General features: G+C 29.7%; 1 protein-coding gene across 1 annotated transcript; it reads right to left on the bottom strand.

Annotated features, from left to right (window-relative positions):
• Positions 1-12,715: 12,715 nt before the first annotated feature.
• On the bottom strand, positions 12,716-25,417 carry LOC145745855 (uncharacterized). The gene is made up of 9 exons (XM_082564067.1): positions 25,357-25,417; positions 22,793-22,863; positions 22,649-22,730; positions 20,216-22,538; positions 20,026-20,126; positions 18,721-19,059; positions 18,499-18,631; positions 17,564-18,274; positions 12,716-13,157 (listed from the first exon to the last, which is right to left on the bottom strand). Exons 1-8 carry the CDS (start codon positions 25,415-25,417, stop codon positions 17,686-17,688), a joined length of 3,699 nt encoding a protein of 1,232 aa, XP_082420193.1. The 3' UTR covers positions 12,716-13,157; positions 17,564-17,685.
• Between the last annotated feature and the right edge of the window lie 523 nt (positions 25,418-25,940).

The following is a 25,940-nucleotide window of genomic DNA, read 5'->3' as shown; positions in this document are numbered from 1 at the left end:
ATATTGCATACAAATTTTTCGAAAAAAATAAAAAATTTTAAATCGAAAAATAATTGTTGTGTTAGAACTGCACAGGTCCAATTACCGTGTTTACAAAATATTTTTCGAAAATATTAATATTCATAAAAGTTATGAAACTTTTATTAAAAATTTATGAAATCTCAAAACCTAAATATTTGTATTTTATTAGACGCGCATTGGCCTAACTAACATTCAAGATAAAACATTTTGCAAAAATTTTGAGTAGAACAAAAGTTTGAGGTAATTTTTATTTTGAGTTTAATTAGGTCACGTGATATTTTTGGCCAATGATATTGGATACAAATTTTTTGAAAAAAAATAAAAAATTTTAAATCAAAAAATAATTGTTGTGTTAAAACCGCACAGGTCCAATTACCGTGTTTACAAAATATTTTTCGAAAATATTAATATTCATAAAAGTTATGAAACTTTTATTAAAAATTTATGAAATCTCAAAACCTAAAATTTTGTATTTTATTAGACGCGCATTGGCCTAACTAACATTCAAGATAAAACATTTCGCGAAAATTTTCAGTAAAACAAAAGTTTGAGGTAATTTTTATTTTGGGTTTAATTAGGTCACGTGATATTTTGGCCAATGATATTGCATACAAATTTTTTGAAAAAAAATAAAAAATTTTAAATCGAAAAATAATTGTTGTGTTAGAACCGCACAGGTCCAATTACCGTGTTTACAAAATATTTTTCGAAAATATTAATATTCATAAAAGTTATGAAACTTTTATTAAAAATTTATGAAATCTCAAAACCTAAAATTTTGTATTTTATTAGACGCGCATTGGCCTAACTAACATTCAAGATAAAACATTTCGCGAAAATTTTCAGTAAAACAAAAGTTTGAGGTAATTTTTATTTTGGGTTTAATTAGGTCACGTGATATTTTTGGCCAATGATATTGCATACAAATTTTTCGAAAAAAATAAAAAATTTTAAATCGAAAAATAATTGTTGTGTTAGAACTGCACAGGTCCAATTACCGTGTTTACAAAATATTTTTCGAAAATATTAATATTCATAAAAGTTATGAAACTTTTATTAAAAATTTATGAAATCTCAAAACCTAAATATTTGTATTTTATTAGACGCGCATTGGCCTAACTAACATTCAAGATAAAACATTTTGCAAAAATTTTGAGTAGAACAAAAGTTTGAGGTAATTTTTATTTTGAGTTTAATTAGGTCACGTGATATTTTTGGCCAATGATATTGGATACAAATTTTTTGAAAAAAAATAAAAAATTTTAAATCAAAAAATAATTGTTGTGTTAAAACCGCACAGGTCCAATTACCGTGTTTACAAAATATTTTTCGAAAATATTAATATTCATAAAAGTTATGAAACTTTTATTAAAAATTTATGAAATCTCAAAACCTAAAATTTTGTATTTTATTAGACGCGCATTGGCCTAACTAACATTCAAGATAAAACATTTCGCGAAAATTTTCAGTAAAACAAAAGTTTGAGGTAATTTTTATTTTGGGTTTAATTAGGTCACGTGATATTTTGGCCAATGATATTGCATACAAATTTTTTGAAAAAAAATAAAAAATTTTAAATCGAAAAATAATTGTTGTGTTAGAACCGCACAGGTCCAATTACCGTGTTTACAAAATATTTTTCGAAAATATTAATATTCATAAAAGTTATGAAACTTTTATTAAAAATTTATGAAATCTCAAAACCTAAAGTTTTGTATTTTATTAGACGCGCATTGGCCTAACTAACATTCAAGATAAAACATTTCGCGAAAATTTTCAGTAAAACAAAAGTTTGAGGTAATTTTTATTTTGGGTTTAATTAGGTCACGTGATATTTTTGGCCAATGATATTGCACACAAATTTAAAAAAAAAAAAATTTTAAATCGAAAAATAATTGTTGTGTTAGAACCGCACAGGTCCAATTACCGTGTTTACATAATATTTTTCAAAAATATTAATATTCATAAAAGTTATGACACTTTTATTAAAAATTTATGAAATCTCAAAACCTAAAATTTTGTCTTTTATTAGACGCGCATTGGCCTAACTAAAATTCAAGATAAAACATTTCGCGAAAATTTTTAGTAAATCAAAAGTTTGAGGTAATTTTTATTTTGTGTTTAATTAGGTCACGTGATATTTTTGGCCAATGATATTGCATACAAATTTAAAAAAAAATAAAATAAAATCTTAAATCGAAAAATAATTGTTGTGTTAGAACCGCACAGGTCCAATTACCGTGTTTACAAAATATTTTTCGAAAATATTAATATTCATAAAAGTTATGAAACTTTTATTAAAAATTTATGAAATCTCAAAACCTAAAATTTTGTATTTTATTAGACGCGCATTGGCCTAACTAACATTCAAGATAAAACATTTCACGATAATTTTCAGTAAAACAAAAGTTTGAGGTAATTTTTATTTTGGGTTTAATTAGGTCACGTGATATTTTTGGCCAATGATATTGCATACAAATTTAAAAAAAAAATAAATAAAATTTTAAATCGAAAAATAATTGTTGTGTTAGAACCGCACAGGTCCAATTACCGTGTTTACAAAATATTTTTCGAAAATATTAATATTCATAAAAGTTATGAAACTTTTATTAAAAATTTATGAAATCTCAAAACCTAAAATGTTGTTTTTTATTAGACGCGCATTGGCCTAACTAACCTTCAAGATAAAACATTTCGCGAAAATTTTCAGTAAAACAAAAGTTTGAGGTAATTTTTATTTTGGGTTTAATTAGGTCACGTGATATTTTTGGCCAATGATATTGCATACAAATTTAAAAAAAAAAAATTTTAAATCGAAAAATAATTGTTGTGTTAGAACCGCACAGGTCCAATTACCGTGTTTACATAATATTTTTCAAAAATATTAATATTCATAAAAGTTATGACACTTTTATTAAAAATTTATGAAATCTCAAAACCTAAAATTTTGTCTTTTATTAGACGCGCATTGGCCTAACTAAAATTCAAGATAAAACATTTCGCGAAAATTTTTAGTAAATCAAAAGTTTGAGATAATTTTTATTTTGGGTTTAATTAGGTCACGTGATATTTTTGGCCAATGATATTGCATACAAATTTAAAAAAAAAAAAATTTTAAATCGAAAAATAATTGTTGTGTTACAACCGCACAGGTCCAACTACCGTGTTTACATAACATTTTTCAAAAATATTAATATTCATAAAAGTTATGACACTTTTATTAAAAATTTATGAAATCTCAAAACCTAAAATTTTGTATTTTATTAGACGCGCATTGGCCTAACTAACATTCAAGATAAAACATTTCGCGAAAATTTTTAGTAAAACAAAAGTTTGAGGTAATTTTTATTTTGGGTTTAATTAGGTCACGTGATATTTTTGGCCAATGATATTGCATACAAATTTTTCGAAAAAAATAAAAAATTTTAAATCGAAAAATAATTGTTGTGTTAGAACCGCACAGGTCCAATTACCCTGTTTACAAAATATTTTTCGAAAATATTAATATTCATAAAAGTTATGAAACTTTTATTAAAAATTTATGAAATCTCAAAACCTAAATATTTGTATTTTATTAGACGCGCATTGGCCTAACTAACATTCAAGATAAAACATTTTGCAAAAATTTTGAGTAGAACAAAAGTTTGAGGTAATTTTTATTTTGAGTTTAATTAGGTCACGTGATATTTTTGGCCAATGATATTGGATACAAATTTTTTGAAAAAAAATAAAAAATTTTAAATCAAAAAATAATTGTTGTGTTAAAACCGCACAGGTCCAATTACCGTGTTTACAAAATATTTTTCGAAAATATTAATATTCATAAAAGTTATGAAACTTTTATTAAAAATTTATGAAATCTCAAAACCTAAAATTTTGTATTTTATTAGACGCGCATTGGCCTAACTAACATTCAAGATAAAACATTTCGCGAAAATTTTCAGTAAAACAAAAGTTTGAGGTAATTTTTATTTTGGGTTTAATTAGGTCACGTGATATTTTGGCCAATGATATTGCATACAAATTTTTTAAAAAAAAATAAAAAAATTTTAAATCGAAAAATAATTGTTGTGTTAGAACCGCACAAGTCCAATTACCGTGTTTACAAAATATTTTTCGAAAATATTAATATTCATAAAAGTTATGAAACTTTTATTAAAAATTTATGAAATCTCAAAACCTAAAGTTTTGTATTTTATTAGACGCGCATTGGCCTAACTAACATTCAAGATAAAACATTTCGCGAAAATTTTCAGTAAAACAAAAGTTTGAGGTAATTTTTATTTTGGTTTTAATTAGGTCACGTGATATTTTTGGCCAATGATATTGCATACAAATTTTTTGAAAAAAAATTAAAAATTTTAAATCGAAAAATAATTGTTGTGTTAAAACCGCACAGGTCCAATTACCGTGTTTACAAAATATTTTTCGAAAATATTAATATTCATAAAAGTTATGAAACTTTTATTAAAAATTTATGAAATCTCAAAACCTAAAATTTTGTATTTTATTAGACGCGCATTGGCCTAACTAACATTCAAGATAAAACATTTCGCAAAAATTTTCAGTAAAACAAAAGTTTGAGGTAATTTTTATTTTGGGTTTAATTAGGTCACGTGATATTTTTGGCCAATGATATTGCATACAAATTTTTTGAAAAAAAATAAAATATTTTAAATCGAAAAATAATTGTTGTGTTAGAACCGTACAGGTCCAATTACCGTGTTTACAAAGTATTTTTCGAAAATATTAATATTCATAAAAGTTATGAAACTTTTATTAAAAATTTATGAAATCTCAAAACCTAAAGTTTTGTATTTTATTAGACGCGCATTGGCCTAACTAACATTCAAGATAAAACATTTCGCGAAAATTTTCAGTAAAACAAAAGTTTGAGGTAATTTTTATTTTGGGTTTAATTAGGTCACGTGATATTTTTGGCCAATGATATTGCATACATATTTTTGGAAAAAAATTAAAAATTTTATATCGAAAAATAATTGTTGTGTTAGAACTGCACAGGTCCAATTACCGTGTTTACAAAATATTTTTCGAAAATATTAATATTCATAAAAGTTATGAAACTTTTATTAAAAATTTATGAAATCTCAAAACCTAAATCTTTGTATTTTATTAGACGCGCATTGGCCTAACTAACATTCAAGATAAAACATTTCGCGAAAATTTTCAGTAAAACAAAAGTTTGAGGTAATTTTTATTTTGGGTTTAATTAGGTCACGTGATATTTTTGGCCAATGATATTGCATACAAATTTTTTGAAAAAAAATAAAATATTTTAAATCGAAAAATAATTGTTGTGTTAGAACCGTACAGGTCCAATTACCGTGTTTACAAAGTATTTTTCGAAAATATTAATATTCATAAAAGTTATGAAACTTTTATTAAAAATTTATGAAATCTCAAAACCTAAAGTTTTGTATTTTATTAGACGCGCATTGGCCTAACTAACATTCAAGATAAAACATTTCGCGAAAATTTTCAGTAAAACAAAAGTTTGAGGTAATTTTTATTTTGGGTTTAATTAGGTCACGTGATATTTTTGGCCAATGATATTGCATACATATTTTTGGAAAAAAATTAAAAATTTTATATCGAAAAATAATTGTTGTGTTAGAACTGCACAGGTCCAATTACCGTGTTTACAAAATATTTTTCGAAAATATTAATATTCATAAAAGTTATGAAACTTTTATTAAAAATTTATGAAATCTCAAAACCTAAATCTTTGTATTTTATTAGACGCGCATTGGCCTAACTAACATTCAAGATAAAACATTTCGCGAAAATTTTCAGTAAAACAAAAGTTTGAGGTAATTTTTATTTTGGGTTTAATTAGGTCACGTGATATTCTTGGCCAATGATATTGCATACAAATTTTTTGAAAAAAAATAAAAAATTTTAAATCGAAAAATAATTGTTGTGTTAGAACCGCACAGGTCCAATTACCGTGTTTACATAATATTTTTCAAAAATATTAATATTCATAAAAGTTATGAAACTTTTATTAAAAATTTATGAAATCTCAAAACCTAAAATTTTGTATTTTATTAGACGCGCATTGGCCTAACTAACATTCAAGATAAAACATTTCGCGAAAATTTTTAGTAAAACAAAAGTTTGAGGTAATTTTTATTTTGGGTTTAATTAGGTCACGTGATATTTTTGGCCAATGATATTGCATACAAATTTTTTTTAAAAAAATAAAAAATTTTATATCGAAAAATAATTGTTGTGTTAGAACCGCACAGGTCCAATTACCGTGTTTACAAAATATTTTTCGAAAATATTAATATTCATAAAAGTTATGAAACTTTTATTAAAAATTTATGAAATCTCAAAATCTGAAATTTTATATTTAATTAGGCGCGCATTGGCCTAACTAACATTCAAGATAAAACATTTTGCAAAAATTTTGACCAGAACAAAAGTTTGAGATAATTTTTATTTTGGGTTTAATTAGGTCACGTGATATTTTTGGCCAATGATATTGCATACAAATTTTTTGAAAAAAAATAAAAAATTTTAAATCGAAAAATAATTGTTGTGTTAGAACCGCACAGGTCCAATTACCGTGTTTACAAAATATTTTTCGAAAATATTATTATTCATAAAAGTTATGAAACTTTTATTAAAAATGTATGAAATCTTAAAATCTGAAATATTATATTTAATTAGGCGCGCTTAGGCCTAACTAACATTCAAGATCAAACATTTTGCAAAAATTTTGAGTAGAACAAAAGTTTGAGGTAATTTTATTTTGGGTTTAATTAGGTCACGTGATATTTTTGGCCAATGATATTGCATACAAATTTTTTTTAAAAAAATAAAAAATTTTAAATCGAAAAATAATTGTTGTGTTAGAACCGCACAGGTCCAATTACCGTGTTTACATAATATTTTTCAAACATATTAATATTCATAAAAGTTGTGACACTTTTATTAAAAATTTATGAAATCTCAAAACCTAAAATTTTGTATTTTATTAGACGCGCATTGGCCTAACTAACATTCAAGATAAAACATTTCGCGAAAATTTTCAGTAAAACAAAAGTTTGAGATAATTTTTATTTTGGGTTTAATTAGGTCATGTGATATTTTTGGCCAATGGTATATTGCATACAAATTTTTAAAAAAAAAATAAAAAATTTTAAATCGAAAAATAATTGTTTTGTTAGAACCGCACAGGTCCAATTACCGTGTTTACATAATATTTTTCAAAAATATTAATATTCATAAAAGTTATGACACTTTTATTAAAAATTTATGAAATCTCAAAACCTAAAATTTTGTATTTTATTAGACGCGCATTGGCCTAACTAACATTCAAGATAAAACATTTCGCGAAAATTTTTAGTAAAACAAAAGTTTGAGGTAATTTTTATTTTGGGTTTAATTAGGTCACGTGATATTTTTGGCCAATGATATTGCATACAAATTTTTCGAAAAAAATAAAAAATTTTAAATCGAAAAATAATTGTTGTGTTAGAACCGCACAGGTCCAATTACCCTGTTTACAAAATATTTTTCGAAAATATTAATATTCATAAAAGTTATGAAACTTTTATTAAAAATTTATGAAATCTCAAAACCTAAAATTTTGTATTTTATTAGACGCGCATTGGCCTAACTAACATTCAAGATAAAACATTTCGCGAAAATTTTCAGTAAAACAAAAGTTTGAGGTAATTTTTATTTTGGGTTTAATTAGGTCACGTGATATTTTTGGCCAATGATATTGCATACAAATTTTTTGAAAAAAAATTAAAAATTTTAAATCGAAAAATAATTGTTGTGTTAAAACCGCACAGGTCCAATTACCGTGTTTACAAAATATTTTTCGAAAATATTAATATTCATAAAAGTTATGAAACTTTTATTAAAAATTTATGAAATCTCAAAACCTAAAATTTTGTATTTTATTAGACGCGCATTGGCCTAACTAACATTCAAGATAAAACATTTCGCAAAAATTTTCAGTAAAACAAAAGTTTGAGGTAATTTTTATTTTGGGTTTAATTAGGTCACGTGATATTTTTGGCCAATGATATTGCATACAAATTTTTTGAAAAAAAATAAAATATTGTAAATCGAAAAATAATTGTTGTGTTAGAACCGTACAGGTCCAATTACCGTGTTTACAAAGTATTTTTCGAAAATATTAATATTCATAAAAGTTATGAAACTTTTATTAAAAATTTATGAAATCTCAAAACCTAAAGTTTTGTATTTTATTAGACGCGCATTGGCATGGCTAACATTCAAGATAAAACATTTCGCGAAAATTTTCAGTAAAACAAAAGTTTGAGGTAATTTTTATTTTGGGTTTAATTAGGTCACGTGATATTTTTGGCCAATGATATTGCATACATATTTTTGGAAAAAAATTAAAAATTTTATATCGAAAAATAATTGTTGTGTTAGAACTGCACAGGTCCAATTACCGTGTTTACAAAATATTTTTCGAAAATATTAATATTCATAAAAGTTATGAAACTTTTATTAAAAATTTATGAAATCTCAAAACCTAAATCTTTGTATTTTATTAGACGCGCATTGGCCTAACTAACATTCAAGATAAAACATTTCGCGAAAATTTTCAGTAAAACAAAAGTTTGAGGTAATTTTTATTTTGGGTTTAATTAGGTCACGTGATATTTTTGGCCAATGATATTGCATACAAATTTTTTGAAAAAAAATAAAAAATTTTAAATCGAAAAATAATTGTTGTGTTAGAACCGCACAGGTCCAATTACCGTGTTTACATAATATTTTTCAAAAATATTAATATTCATAAAAGTTATGAAACTTTTATTAAAAATTTATGAAATCTCAAAACCTAAAATTTTGTATTTTATTAGACGCGCATTGGCCTAACTAACATTCAAGATAAAACATTTCGCGAAAATTTTTAGTAAAACAAAAGTTTGAGGTAATTTTCATTTTGGGTTTAATTAGGTCACGTGATATTTTTGGCCAATGATATTGCATACAAATTTTTTTTAAAAAAATAAAAAATTTTATATCGAAAAATAATTGTTGTGTTAGAACCGCACAGGTCCAATTACCGTGTTTACAAAATATTTTTCGAAAATATTAATATTCATAAAAGTTATGAAACTTTTATTAAAAATTTATGAAATCTCAAAATCTGAAATTTTATATTTAATTAGGCGCGCATTGGCCTAACTAACATTCAAGATAAAACATTTTGCAAAAATTTTGACCAGAACAAAAGTTTGAGATAATTTTTATTTTGGGTTTAATTAGGTCACGTGATATTTTTGGCCAATGATATTGCATACAAATTTTTTGAAAAAAAATAAAAAATTTTAAATCGAAAAATAATTGTTGTGTTAGAACCGCACAGGTCCAATTACCGTGTTTACAAAATATTTTTCGAAAATATTATTATTCATAAAAGTTATGAAACTTTTATTAAAAATTTATGAAATCTTAAAATCTGAAATATTATATTTAATTAGGCGCGCTTAGGCCTAACTAACATTCAAGATCAAACATTTTGCAAAAATTTTGAGTAGAACAAAAGTTTGAGGTAATTTTTATTTTGGGTTTAATTAGGTCACGTGATATTTTTGGCCAATGATATTGCATACAATTTTTTTTAAAAAAATAAAAAATTTTAAATCGAAAAATAATTGTTGTGTTAGAACCGCACAGGTCCAATTACCCTGTTTACAAAATATTTTTCGAAAATATTATTATTCATAAAAGTTATGAAACTTTTATTAAAAATTTATGAAATCTCAAAACCTAAAATTTTGTATTTTATTAGACGCGCATTGGCCTAACTAACATTCAAGATAAAACATTTCGCGAAAATTTTCAGTAAAACAAAAGTTTGAGGTAATTTTTATTTTGGGTTTAATTAGGTCACGTGATATTTTTGGCCAATGATATTGCATACAAATTTTTCGAAAAAAATAAAAAATTTTAAATCGAAAAATAATTGTTGTGTTAGAACTGCACAGGTCCAATTACCGTGTTTACAAAATATTTTTCGAAAATATTAATATTCATAAAAGTTATGAAACTTTTATTAAAAATTTATGAAATCTCAAAACCTAAATATTTGTATTTTATTAGACGCGCATTGGCCTAACTAACATTCAAGATAAAACATTTTGCAAAAATTTTGAGTAGAACAAAAGTTTGAGGTAATTTTTATTTTGAGTTTAATTAGGTCACGTGATATTTTTGGCCAATGATATTGGATACAAATTTTTTGAAAAAAAATAAAAAATTTTAAATCAAAAAATAATTGTTGTGTTAGAACCGCACAGGTCCAATTACCGTGTTTATATAATATTTTTCAAAAATATTAATATTCATAAAAGTTATGAAACTTTTATTAAAAATTTATGAAATCTCAAAACCTAAAATTTTGTATTTTATTAGACGCGCATTGGCCTAACTAACATTCAAGATAAAACATTTCGCGAAAATTTTCAGTAAAACAAAAGTTTAAGGTAATTTTTATTTTGGGTTTAATTAGGTCACGTGATATTTTTGGCCAATGATATTGCATACACATTTTTTGATAAAAAATTAAAAATTTTAAATCGAAAAATAATTGTTGTGTTAGAAACGCACAGGTCCAATTACCGTGTTTACAAAATATTTTTCGAAAATATTACTATTCATAAAAGTTATGAAATTTTTATTAAAAATTTATGAAGTCTCAAAACCTAAAATTTTGTATTTTATTAGACGCGCATTGGCCTAACTAACATTTAAGATAAAACATTTCGCGAAAATTTTCAGTAAAACAAAAGTTTGAGGTAATTTTTATTTTGGGTTTAATTAAGTCAATAGGTCACGCGAACAATTCAATGTACGCGAAATAAAAAAATGTTTTTTTGTTTTTTTAATTATTTTCGAAAATTTCTTTATCTTGAGCATTAGTTATACCAAAACAGTTCTAAAAAAATTTAAAAATCAATGTCATAAATTTGTCATAACTCTCGGAAATATTAATGTTTGCTAAAAATTTTTGCTAGCACGGCTGTTAGAACAGTGCGGTTTTATTGGTATAGTTATCTTTTGATTTAAAAAAAAAAAAAATTTTTAAAACTTTTTTACTAGTGTGCTAGGTCACGTGATCATATGACCGGCCCTATGTACGCAAAATACAAAAAATTGGTAAGTTGATTATTTTGAGGAGTCTAAGTTGGGAACCAAACCTCAGAACTCAGTACTGAGAGTTGTGGGCCTTTCGCACTGAGCTAACTACCACGACCATTCAATGATGTAAAATTGTATACATAGCTTAAGTAAGCACTTGTAATAATAAAAAAAACTAGATTTATTTGATAAATAAAATATGGTTCGAAAATATTTGATTATTTTTACATAAAGTTTTATAAATAAAAAAAGATATGCATAAACATTAACTAAGAATATTACAAACCTTTGATTTTTAATAAACAAACAAGCATTTATTTATATAATACAAACAAAAACTAATATTTAACCCAGTTTTAAGTTGGTGATATTAGGATATAAATTACAGTAAATTTTAAATTCTTAAAATTAATTTTTATTAAATAAACAAGCATTTAAATATGATAAATAAACGAAAGTTATTTTTCTAATATGTTTTTTAATTACTTATATTATAAAATACATCATACCAAATTTTTAATGCTTAATGTCGAACTTTAATTTTTAATGAACAAACCAGGATTTAAATATAAAAAACAAACAAGAATTATTTTTTAATTTATTTTCGAATTATAAATATTATAAGATAAAACCGACCAAAATTTAAAAACCCAATAACAATCTTTAAATTTAAATAAACAAACACCTATTAATTAGTAATTAGTGACAAAAATTAAATTCGTTTTTGAGTTACTAATATCATGATATATAATTGACAAAAATTTAAAAAATTAATAACAACCTTTAAATTTTAATAAACAAATACCTATTATTAAGTAATTAGTGATAAAAATTAAAATTTTAATTTATTTTTGAGTTAGTAATATCATAATATACGATTGACCAAGATTTAAAAAATTAATAACAACCTTTAAATTTTAATAAATAAGAAAAAAATGGTTTATTGTTTTCCTGCAAAAATTCAAATTTTTTTGATGATTGTCGAAGTCTATAATACAAACATACTTAAGGTTTTAGACAAAGTTTTTTACCAAAACTTTTAAATTTTATAAAACTTTTTAAAAAATACAAAATATTATTAAACAGTGTATTTTTCTTTACGACACATAAATATTTAAACGAAGACAAAACGTACCCAGTATAAACCTACGTAATTCAACTTTTGAATAGTAAAACTTAAAGCAAGTATTTTGATATTTTTTAGAACTAGCAAGATCGTTTAAAAAAGGTAGTATTTTTGTTTAAGATAATGAAATTGCCTGTGGTAAAAACGCGTCGACCAAAAGCTTGCTGTCACTTAAAGCCCTCTCATCGATATAATTGTTGCTTAATAGATAATCAAAAAAGAACTAAATAAAGCAACATAATAATAGGCCTAACTATAATTATAAATTTATCTAATAATGACATGTTTTCAGTTATTACTTTTTTTTATTACGTAGTATGTTAAAAACATCATAATACATGCAAATAGTTGAGTGTATAAAATATATATGCGATTACAATATAACACTGCAGGTTGGATTAACGTTAGAAAGCGTGGTTATAAACTACAATGCATAGTGATACAAGATTGAAAAATTAAAGTTATAGACATACGTTACAATTTAGTACGGTTTTATAATTTGTTAGCAACCCGCTGTTCGACAACATTGAACAGGCTATAAAAATAAAAATAAATAACATTAAATAGAAACTGATTAAATTTTACTGCATTTTCCGTTTTCCAATAAACAAACACTTGATATATTTCTATGATACAAAATGACATATTCTACATGTTTTATACGATTTATTTTACAATAAAAAAAGTGCATATTGTGTATAAGAAAATGCAAAAAAATATAAAAACGTAAAATAACTTAATACAATTTCGATATAGCGCTGTCCTTTTATGCAAACTGTTACATTACAAAATTTTGTTTAAATTAAACATCGCATGGTGGCAGCAGTGTGGCACGTTTTCAAAGTCTCTAAAAATAAATAAGAAATTTGACCTGGTGCAGTATAATTATTGACGGTAAATAAAAGGTGTTCTTATTATTAGTGAGTGATGTCAATAATAAAAATTGCCTACACGAAAGTATTTGATCCACTACGACACACGTCAAATTTTATTTTGATTTTCGTGTTTTGAAATGCAAAGTTTTGCGGGTTTGGAAAGGCGACAAATTTGCTTGCGTTTGTCGAAATATTGCATCCGTTTAACTCGCAATTGCGGCATTCGGTGACGCACCTACAAGCGCTTAAGTCACGTTTAGAATGCTTCCGTTTAAGTAAGTGTAACGTAAATACGAGGAAACAGATAAACGGTATTTGTTCATGACGCAACTACCCAACAAAAACATCCAGTCAAAGCTGGCGTCGATCACCCTATAGGCTGAGACCAATGAATCTGCAAGAACATTTCTGTTTCCACGAAGAAATAGTTTCAGTTTTAAATTTTGGAAACTCCCTCTCGGACATATTTCCTAACCTTTAATCTCACCCTGCGTGAGTAATATAACTAAATAGTCTGTGTTTAGGGCCAAATATGCAGTACCATGACACTGGCTGTGCCATTAATACGAGGTTTAACGCGGGTGCAGCTATACATGGCGAGGAGATCTACCCAAAATATAAACAAGTTCCTATAAGCCTTAGATGGAGGCCCGAAAGTAATCACGTCGATGGTAATGCCATAGAAAATGGAAATAAACAATGGATTTTAAAAAAACTTTATATTTTATTTTCCCGGAATTAGGCTCGGCGCTATGACAACGCAATTTTTTTTTGTTTTTGCTAAAATACATATCAGTCGTAGTCTTAATTAACCTTGTTTCAATATTAGTAAGATAAACAATCATCAAAGTTAAAATTAAAAGTATTCGCGCAAAGGTTTTTTATTGCTTATCCCGATTCAAAGAAATGTGTATCAAAAAATTATTAAGAAATTTTTTTTCCGCGTGAGACGAGGGCACTTTTACTCGGCGTAAAGCGGTTATTAGGCAAGGGATTGCGATGTGAAACCGTTTTTGTTTTCGCCCAATTCGATAAAATGTATTGTGTATTCTCGCTAAAGGGGAGTCAGCCTTCCCTTTCCCGGTAGTCATAAAACTTTTTTGCTCAATACAAAAGTCTTTTCTACCCCACACGATGTCGATAAGGTTCTGCGAAACAGGGGGGAAATGCCTTTATCGTTAAGTGAATGATATCTTTGGCAGCCGTTGCGATATAGGAAGAAAAAGTGGTGTGCTGATAAAATGTATTGCACCCTATACGCAGTTTCCTATAGGTTGGACCTAATTGGATTCCTTTTTAGCAAATATGCGATCGGTTGTTTAAATTGTCAACAAAAGTTACATAATATTTTTGCATGTTTATATAATATGTACCAAACAAAACATCGATGAATGTAAAAAAATATTTTTTTCCGAAATAAATTGAATTTCATATTGTATTCACTGGACGAGGTTATATTCTTTTAAGCAAAAAATAATACCACGTGGTATGTTAAATAAAGCATATAAACACGTGACCCCAATACAGTGCGTTAACTTTAGAATCGGATTATGTACGAAAATAGATATACCCAGTATTAATAGTAATACCTTCTATATTACATACACCGAAACTTATTAATAAAGTCGAGAATTGAACCAATCCTCTTATCGAGTAAAACCAACGTGCTACATGCTGTACTGGTAATAACTGTGCGGTTCTTACCACAATTTTGGTATACGAAGGGTAGCTGAGCGATTTGTAATATTGTTTTAATTGCATGTTTGTTTGTTAAGGGGCGTCTCACGGGTAGTGCCCTAATGCACCAAGTACAAGGTGAATTTCCACTTAACTTCATTAAACAATCGACTCTTTCTTTATAACGCCTTCATTTCCCAATTACGTAATTTTTTTATCTGCTAGTTAATTAAAAAGCATTTTTAGAGCCCTTCGTAAAGCTTTTGTTATAATTTATTACTTTGCTGTAAAAAAATTGCGAAAAATGATATATTTATTCTAAACGATATTGTCAAATGTAATTTTTTTGCATGTTACCAATGGAATAAGTAATTCCACATATAAATGTGTTTTCATTTTACTCAATTTTAATATCATGTAATTTCAAGTTAAAAATATTCTGTTTAATCAGTTAAACAATCAAACAAAGGAAAGTGACGCGTGATTTTACGGATTAACAAGAACAAACCAGCGAGCGCTGTAAACATGCAACCGCCGCGATTTTGTTTATTTTATGAGCGCGTTGCGAAGTGCGTCGTCTGACGGGCCGAATTCGGAACGTAAACGGTTTATAATGAAAAATTGTAAGACGACTTAATTCGGAAATACCCCTGCATTGGCCTCGTGTAGGTTTTGCAGCCGATTAAGTACGATCAGTGTTGCAAAAATAAATGCCCGGTCGCAGCACTAGGATGGTACGAAAAGTTCTTTATGCGAACACTGACAGACAAAAAGGTCAAATTGATCGCCTTATAGATTATCCTTAACAAACATGTAAACACTCGCTATTGTTTCAAGACGATCTAAGCCCATTAAGTATAAGCCAGGGTACGTGAGTGCGCTTGGAATTACGCTATACGTGTTGATCGGACTCGATATACATCTCCTGTGTGCAGCTTGATTAAGATGTGACGTCTGATTTATAACTTCCGCGTGGTTGAGCGATCCCGCGCAGCTGTAAACTACACCCCAACTTCATAATTTAATACGCGCCACCGTGTTATCTCCCAGGACGAGTCAATAAACAACCAGCGAGATTACAGGAGTGGTCGTTCATTACCCCGAACAAATACGCTTATCTGGGCGGATTTTATACCAAACTTTGCAATCGAAAGCTGACTTTTTGTTGATAATCAAGCGATCTTAATAGATATAAACACAAGTGTAGGATAACGCATTTCATCGGAATTTTCTATGAATCGACGCGTTTTAGTTTTTATGATGGATGTACACAGGGATTAACGTAAATATGGCCACTGTTGCAAAATGCCAGTACAATTAAACGGAAAAACAACTGAGAAGGCAAAGCTTTTTCAATGACTAATAAAAACGAAGGGACATAACATGTTATTTGACTTCTTGATACCCCAGATGCGATTTGTTTTCTTAGGCTGAAACGGATAACGCTCGCCCACTACACAACTTAAAAAAAATAAGGCAACGAAAGTTAGGAGTTTGACTGGGCGTTGTTTTGTTTGAGGTCATACAAAGTATACTAAAACAAACGAAATCGTGTATGCTTAGGGTTTGAGGTACGGGGCCCATTTTTTAGTTTGTTTTCGATGGCACGGGATCGAAATAAAATCGAACGGTCGTTTCAAAGCGGGTTTGTGACGCAACAAAGAAACGTCCGTTGTTTATTCTAGATGATATTTTGTTTGCAGGCCCATCAAGTCGTTGTCCAAAAGTTAAACACTTTGCTACAAATAGGCTCAGGGGTCACTGGCCCTGAACCAATCAAATTATTCATTTTACAAACGAACTCGCCCGAGTTTTTAACTTGGCAGGGTTTAACAGCGCCAAAAATCCTCTTTTTTAATTTAATACCATTTGTGTGGCCAAATAAAGAATAACATGCTTAAGTTAAACAATACATCACGATGACTCACTTAACGACAAGGCAAATAAAAATCAAAATGGCGACTTGAATTGTAAAAGTTTGCTTTTTATAGATTTGTAAAACCCCTTGACATGTTTTTCGCCGTGTTGGAACAGTTTACAGAAAACGCGATTGCCGACCAGTTATCTCGTTTGTATATTTACGCCTAAACTCGGCGCGCATCGTATACGCTTTTATCCTCCCCAACTCTAAACATTTGGCCAAACAGATGTTAGGGTAGGCAAGTTTAAGGCGATGTCACTGCATGTCTCCGATTTCGCTGCAAAACAGCAAATTTTTAACGAAATTTTGGCGGATTTTACTTTAATAAACGACAAATTTTCCAATTTAATTTATTTTTTAAATCGCAAATGCAAGAATTTCCAAATATTTTAATGATTATGTAATATATCGAAATCAATTGAAATGATAACAATTTTTGAAGTAAATAAATTATTGCCAAAGGCGCTTTATATCAAAGGTGATATAAGTGGAAAAATCCTACATTTTTTTACGCAACCCTTAGTCTGGCCATAGGAGCCACAAATCTTATAAAATTTTCACATACCAAACCTTATTCGGGAGTTTATAAACTTGAGACCTAATTGGATCGAAAGAAAATGCGAACAAAAATAGCTCGCTCGCTAATTGCCATATAATTATACGAATATAATTACAAGGCTGTTTTGATCGCAATAAAGAAGCGAGATCAAATTATTTAAAATAATTAGCTACAACAATTCAGTCAAATGTTATTTTTGTTTAAAATGTTTTAATTTTTACCTTCATAATGAAACTATTTTGCTTGATCCAATTTCAAAACCTTGCCAACGCCAGACCATCTAATTTTGCAGTGTAACGATATTGATATGGGGTTATAAAATAAGGGTGGTTAAGGGTAAAAATTAAATTAAGGCTGCGCGAACGTTAAGCGAATATCTTCCAGATATTCTTTCGCTTCCGTTTGTGGAACCAACTCCATTAAGAACCGAATTAAGACCAAGAGGGTGAATAATAGAGGGGGGTACAAAAAATGGATAATGCAACATTGTGGGCGACCTCGGCTGCATAACGGGGTTAAACATTTGGAAAGGTGGGGTTAGGGGCCCGGTGGGTGAGGGCATGGATTCCAAATCACACCTATTCAGATGGTTTTTTGAAAACGCTGAAAAGTTAGAGTCAAAGGGGAATTTCGAAAATTGGGGATAGTCTATAGATTTTTTGTGTTGAACTATTGGGGAACGCTCAGTTGACAGTTTTCTGAAGTCAAGTTGCTGCAACTCACTGGCACTGTTTTGATCATAAACGGGGTATAAGCCAGAGGGTTTGCCCTTTCTTTTGTCGTGACGAACAGCCTTGTGCTGGGCTAGGTTGTCCTTTCGTTTAGCAGCGTAGTTGCACTGGTCACATTTGAACGGGCGCTCACCGGTATGGATTCTTATATGTTCAACCAACTTGCTTAAATTCTTGCCAAGGTATATGCACTCGCTACATCTAAAAAAAGAACTTAATAAAAAGACATACTATTAATAGAAGTAAATATAGAAGAGCAAGCGCAAAGTTGAACCACCAAAAAGTCACAATAATTCTGGAAAAGCTACTGAGCATATAATGAAAAAAAAAAAAAAAAAAAAAACATAATGCTACATTGTTGTAGTTAATAAATTTTAACAAGGCAACATAAATATCCCTTTAACCTTATGACAAGAAGCACTCACTTGTAAAAACCGTCTTGTTTATGGTTTAAAGACATGTGACCTTGCAGATCGACGTTTGAGTTAAAAGTAAACTTGCAAAGCCGACAACTGAACTCCTTATTTATTTCCCTTTCAGTGGTAAAGTTAATTTCACCTAAAAAAATAAAAACCAAATTTAAATAAAACGTTATTTTATTTACTAATAAATTATTATTTAATTATTTAACGTAAATTTTAACATACCGACAGATGAAGGCAGTGGACTGTTTTCACTTGTGCCTGAAACTATGGAGTTTGAAATCGAGTCTTTTCTCATAACTAAATCTTTAATCATCTCCCCGTTTTTTGCAGGTGCGTTATCGTTTTTGTTGTAGGGTGTAAGCAAGTACAACGGGCGTTCACTACCACTGGTTACCACATTATTACACGGTTGGTCTTGCCATTGTGAAACATTGTTGTGGTTGGAGTATTCGTCATCGCTCGAGGTTGAACTTAGTTGGGAACGCGGACTTTCCTTATTAAACTCGTCCGGAGTCAAACTATTCGATGACGCCACACTTCGTTCGGAGTTCGACTCGAGGTCTAAAATTTTAAATTTTTTTAATTTTTCATTTCAAGTGCTGGTGTTAAGATTTTTTGTGGCAAGGATTGCAATTCTGCTTATCGTGTAAGTTTAGGTTGGACAGAAAAATAATCCTTAACCCGAAGCAAAGGCACTGGCACGGCGTCTCATCGAATATAAGACAGATTAAAGCGGCCATATTTGATGTAACCCTTAAAATATGAAGTATCAAAACGATTTGTCACGATGTTTACAAGACATCAGAAGACAGGGCACTTGTAATCTGATTACATAGCTCGCCATAAGAAACAATTCAAAAAAGTAGGAACTTAAAAGCGTCATTTAAAGTGAAAAGTTCGCTCGGGTCGAGGCCGCTTGTTATTAAGAGATTAATTGGGAGTCGGTGCATTGACATACAGGCGCTTAAGGACAGGTTTTAGTGTTTCATCGAACGTCGCCTTAGCAATTAAATGTTTAAAAGACATAGCGGAAAAACGATGTAAATTACCGGTTATGCGCCGCATTCTTTCTATGGAGTCCTACCCGGAGCCTGGTAGATGCGGTCATACTTTAAGTGGCCGACACTCAGCTTTGTTTGTTAACGTTCAAACATAGTGTCCCAGGGCGTTCGATCGTACCCACATTACCGAATTGCAATCAGTTTAAATTAACGCGTTCATTGTTCTTGGGAGCGTACGTGATTGGCGGAAAAATATTATTAAAAGAGAAAATTAAGTTTCAAACCGTGTGAAAATAACATGTGAAAAAGCGATGGCATTTAGCTTTAAGAATTTCAAATTAAAAAAAAAATCAAAATAACTAATCACACAATTTAATAATGTTTAAATTAAACACATTTGTTGTAAAAAACTACAGTTAATATTTAAAACTAAATTATTATTTTAAATAAAAATCTGATAAGATACACAACATCCTATTAAAAATAAAACATGGATATCCAATTAAAAAAAATAACTTTAGGCTACCTTGCTTTTTTATTGGCAAAAATTCTTGAAATTTTTCGATTTGAAATGGCGATTTATAATAATTTGGGGATTCCGAGTCTGTTGTTTTGCTTATGGGTGACCTGAAAAAATAATTACCAAATTTTACCAAATTAAATTTTTTTATTTAAAATTTGTGAAGTGCTTCGTAGTAAAAAGATAGTTTTCTTACCTTTTGTAAAATTGGCCAGATTCGATAACTGATAATTTTCTTCGATTCGCAAACAAATCTATTTTTTGATCATTTTGATTTGTTGTTTGATTCACAGAGCTAAGACCTACATGAATTGCTGTTTGTTTATTGTTGTTGTTAGTGTTTTCGTTTGACTTCGTCGTAAAATCATTCTTATCACCTGCACGAATTAAACCCGAAACAATATTAGTAGAAAGTTTGGTTTTTTTTGAAACCTCAACTTCTGTGTTTAATTCAGTATGCGTTGATTCCAATACTTTACTGTCGCGTTTTGTTAAACGATTGCTTACAACACCGAGATTACTTTCGAAAGTTTGGCGGCCTGGCGAGTGACCAAAGCCCGCCAACTTTGGAGACGTTGTTGACATTACGATACTGCTTTCTCCATTTATTTTTGTTTCGGTATCATGGAATGTGACATTTTCTGTTGTACGTTGATTTTCTTTGAGTTTTGGTTCATCTTTAGTTAAGTCACTAATATCTCTGATCCCACTACTACCTTGGGTAGAATAAAACTTTTGCGTGAACGTGTTAAAAGTAGGAAAACAAGGATATGGCATATAACTAGGTGGGAACTTGTTGGCATTTGCCAAATTTAACGGCGAACCGTGCGCTTCCCCTAAAATTGTAGATGAATTACTCGAATCTGAATATGAATAAGATGAAATCTCTTCTTTGTTTGTATATACGTTTCTTGAGGCCTTTTCCCGCTCCTGATGGTGGCTTGATGTGGTCGACTTTCCCGGCCTTCTGTTTGTGTCAACATTCTGCTTGTTGTGAGTTTTCATATGACTCTTTAGGTTATCCTTTCTGACTGATTTATATTGACAGTACTTGCAATGGTGCGTCTTTTCACCGGTGTGAATCCGCATGTGCCTTTGAAAGTGATACAAACGCTTGATTCTCTTCTGGCAAATCGGGCACTGGATGTACATGTTTTCCGGGTCCAAACCTTTGAATTGTTCCTTAGCTTCTCTTACAATAGCAGCATGGATGTTATCAATAGGTTGACCACGTGACCTTGATTTCTTGACAGGTGGAATTTTTCCAGAGGTGGAAAAATAAGGATCCCGTGTAAAGTCTCCTGCGGATTGTGGACTAAGGCTAGAATAAGTCGGTAAAGAAAACAGATTTTGCATTCCAGGAGAAACTAAGTTCTGAGAATTATTTCCACTGTTCGGGGCAGGGGAAGATAACATGCTAGACGAAGGATAGATAGAAGTTGGTATGTCCAAATGTTTTCTGTTTAAAAAATCACCATCAAATTTCACTTCACTCTGTCGACGTGATTTAGATAATGGTGAATTGGTTTTTGGTCTTGGTGAATAAATATCTGTACTTAAACTTGAACTGTGAAGATCTGTCCTTAACTTTCTATCTTGGTTTTCAGGCAGGTTTAATGGTGGTGCAACACCATGCATACCTGGAGTAAATTTAGCTAAAGATGCTTGATAGTCTAACCAACGTTGATGTGCAGGCCAAGGCTGAAATTGATTAAAATGTGATGTCGGTTCATAGTTTTGTCTGATATGTTCCACTTTTAAATCAACAGGCTGTTGTTCAGTTGAAATTGGATTTGGAGATATCTTGGGTGCATTAGGATAAGGAATGCCTAGAGTTGAATGATGTTGCCCAGAGCCAGCATGATTTGGTTTTAGATTTGGGCTATTAGATCCATCCAACAGATTTTGGCCAGGTACTTTAGAAAGCTGTTGGAGCATAATTTGATTCCATCGCTCGGTCAATTCAGACAAATAATAATTAACAGTTTGTGGGTGAACACCTTTGTTGTTAAAACTTGTTACTTGGTTATGTAAGGCATAGTCCCTTGCATAATCTGGAAGTGGTTTATTAAACATTGTGGGTGTAGGCCCCTGTCCCATCAGCAGTCTCAGATTCTCCATGTATTTTGAAGCTGCATCAGCGTAGTTTGTAGATTGTGAGCCAATATATGGTGGCCTGTTAGCTGTATTGTGATCCACACTATCTTTTCTTTTCAAAGACTCACATGTTTTTGCAGTTTCTTGATCGTTCTTTACAGTAAGTTTATTTAGATTGCTTGTTGTGTCAAATTGGTTTTCTGATTCAACTGGTTGATGTTGAAAAGGTGATGATGGTTGTTTAACATTAACCAAGCTACTTGGGTTTAAATTTGTTTCACTTTTGGCCACTGGTGATTTATTCAGATTAGTTTCAAAAAAGGAAGGCAGGTCAAGTTTTTTGTGAATTGAATTTTCTGTGTTCTGTTGATGTTTCATTAAATGTGGAGAAACAGAAGCGCCTGGCAGGCTCTGTGGTGAGTCTAAAAAGAAAAACAATATTAACTTCAGGTCTCACAATTTAGTGCCCGAACCACAATCGCACGACTGGAATCGGGCAGTGTGTTTTGAATATTATAATTACATTTATTACCTGTCAAGCGATCCTTGCTTATGACGTCACATTGACGTTGATCACATGTATTGTTACAGCTGCTTACCTCATCAGTTTCAACCTGGATGTGCAAGAAAAAGGTGTTTAAGAAAAGCTCAAATATGATATTATTTTTTTACTTACCATTTTTGTAGTCGCCGGTATTTGCTTTTCAGAAATGTATTTGGAACTTTCTGCTATTGAGGAAGACGGAGCTGCGGAAAATAATATTTAAATGTCATGATTTTATCGTAATCTTTAAAGTTGTTTATTTGCTATAAACACATACAACGGTAACGTCTGTTCACATAATTACATACGAAACAAGAAACCTATTTTTAGAAATAAAAGACGTAATTTTTTGTGCGCAAGTATTAAATTAAAATGTCGACTTAATAGGGAAGTTTGATTAGTTGAATTACAATACAAAATGGTGAACGATTTATTACTGTATTTCTCTATAAAAAAAAACAATAGAATTTAATCTAACCAACTACAGTAGCTGGTAAAAAAATGCCAATTGTCGTACCACCAATAAATTCAAAGAAAATTCATTTTATTTTTGACACGGAAAAATGTGTGCTCTATATTTTTTGAGATCACGTGACAAGAATAATTTAACCCTAGCCTAAAAGGATCACCTCTGATTGTTTTCAAATAAACACTCGGTAAACGTCAGTGCGCGCGGCATGAAAACGTCTCTAATGTCAGTAAGGGTGTAAGGGTATATTATGTTGCAACACGAGCAGGCCGGTTTACCCACATTGCAACGAATACTGAATTAATTATATCGGCCCTATGTTAATGGCGCACGGTTACCTACCACCAGAATATCGGGTATCAACACTCAGACGTTAAAAAGGCACTGGTTCGATCCCGGTCTTCCGCTCAGGGCTTTTAGTTAGTCTTGGGATAAACTACTCGGCCCGAATTGTGTATACATACATCTCGATCCCTACCACCCCGAATCATAAAGCGTGAATAGGCCCCCATTATTTAACGAGCATATTTCGCAAAGGTAAACAAGACCTTAGGGCACTTGGTTTTAATATGTGGAAATAGCGGTGGGAACTCAAGCGAAAATTGATGACAGTAAGATTTTATAAGCCCAATTATACCCCGACAGCCGAGTAAATAATATCAAAAATAATTTTATTTGAACCGAATTTACTGGCGTTTTTGTAACTCGATTTTTATGCGAAAATGTTAAACCCTAACTAGTTGGAATTTGAACTAGTTTTGTGATTCATAATCGCATATGCACGAAGGCAGGTTAATGCTGATTTGGTTATATAAAAATTTGATTCACACCCGCCCCTTTGTACCACATTATTAATAGGAACTAACCGCCACACCGAGAGCAAAACGCGTTTACGTATACCAAGAGATTAAATAATTAATCGGAAAGCAGCGAGTTCACAACATTTAGTTCAAAGTACACCAATCAAACCAAGTCACATTTCTATTTATCTATCGACTCGTTAGCATTACTTTATTGTTGTGCGGGTTTATTGTTTTATTATTATTATGACGTCATGTAAAGCTAACACCAATCCTCCGTAATATTTCTGTGCTTAGGCAATCCCGTGTTTTAGTTTCACGTAGGATAAAGAGTGGGAGTTAAGTATGGTTATATCCTTTTAAGGGTTATGAGAAACAACACAAGGCATTACAAGGCGCATTTGCTCTACTTTATATCACTGTTTATATAATAAATTTACCGAATTTTTACATCGATGCTGTGCACTTATTGATTTAACGTTGCTTGAAACATCATTAACAAAAATAACATTGCAATTTCATAGACATACACGTTTAATCGTTTAATTTATTAAAATAAAAACACCAAAAAAAGTCCAGTTAAAAGAGTCCTGTGTAATTTATTTTAAACGGTAATTTCGAAAACGTCTTGCCCAAAATTAGCGCAGTTAAAATAGTAACATTGCAATAACCTTAAAATAACTAAGCGGGATTTTACGACAGCTTAACAGTAACAGTTTTATTTAAACAAGCCAGGTTTGATTACATGACGGATTAAATTGACACGAGGGCGTATTTAACTTCACCTACACTCACAAAACCACTTGAAATTTTTCGACCCTTCCCAGTTATGAGTGAAGATTCAATAAAGCTAATTTGCGGTGAACCGACCGAGTCGTTCCTTGTGTATTTATTGGGAGATGAAGGAAACTGGGGACCGCAATTAGTAACCAATCGAGTTAGGGAAAACAAATCTAGGGCGGGGGTTGTTAATTTAACTCGGGTTATAGCTACAACCACCGGATGCCTATTCGCTTATCTCTATGATTCTGAATGTATGAACCATACACCGCATCAAATACAAACCAAAATTGATTGGGTATCAATCAAACAAAAATTCAAAATTGAAATATATGTATAAAGGTTGCGAAAAATAGTAATTACTATGCTTCAAAAAACAAGGGTAATTATTTTACTACACCCGAAAATCAATAACACAATTATATTTAATTTTGTTATTTATATCACCCGAAACGTAATAAAAAAATGGCGTCGCAATTTTATATGTTCCTATCGAATATAAACAATCGCAAACGTAATTAAATACAAAAAGTTTACCAAACAGAATTTAAATTTAATTGTAAGTAAAACTTTGTAAAGATAAATAACAACAAATTTTTAAGTTAAATTTTTAATAAATAACCAAGAATTAATATAAACAAACTTACCTTCATTTGCCTTCTCTGTTTCGGCTATGTGTCTTGGTTTTTGTTGCTTGGTTCTTGGCATATTGATAAATCAAAATTACGCTCACTTGCCGCTACGAGGCCTTTTTAATAAATGACAACTGATAGTATTCTCGCTAAACAATCCGTCGGCTAAAATAAAGGAAAAAAATAACTCGGACCGGCTCATAAACAAATATGAGCGTAGCCTATTAATACGTTTTGTCGCGAGCGCCCACTAGCGTTGATTTACTTTGATTGCACATACATATTTGGTCTTCAAAAAAAACTCCCAAAATGTAAAAAGAGGATTTTCGATATTTTAATTTTTGATTGTATTTGTAATAAATTAAAAAAAATAAAATTAGTACCTAAAAATAATATTTATTTAAAAAAGTACATAACTAAAAAATTATGCAAATACAATTATTTTAAAAATTTTGGAATTTGCATAAAGTAAAATAAACAACTGAATTTACATAAAGCCTTGAACAAAATAAAAAATGCATACAAGACGGATGTTTAGGTTAACCAAGGTCGTTCCCGAAAATATAAACAAACATAAGATAAGACGTTAACACGAAAAA

Source organism: Corella eumyota, chromosome 1 (assembly GCF_963082875.1).
Source record: "Corella eumyota chromosome 1, kaCorEumy4.1, whole genome shotgun sequence".
NCBI classification, from domain to species: Eukaryota; Metazoa; Chordata; class Ascidiacea; order Phlebobranchia; family Corellidae; genus Corella; species Corella eumyota.
The sequence above is the reverse complement of the archived record's forward strand: the minus strand, read 5'-3'. Positions and strand labels throughout refer to the sequence as shown.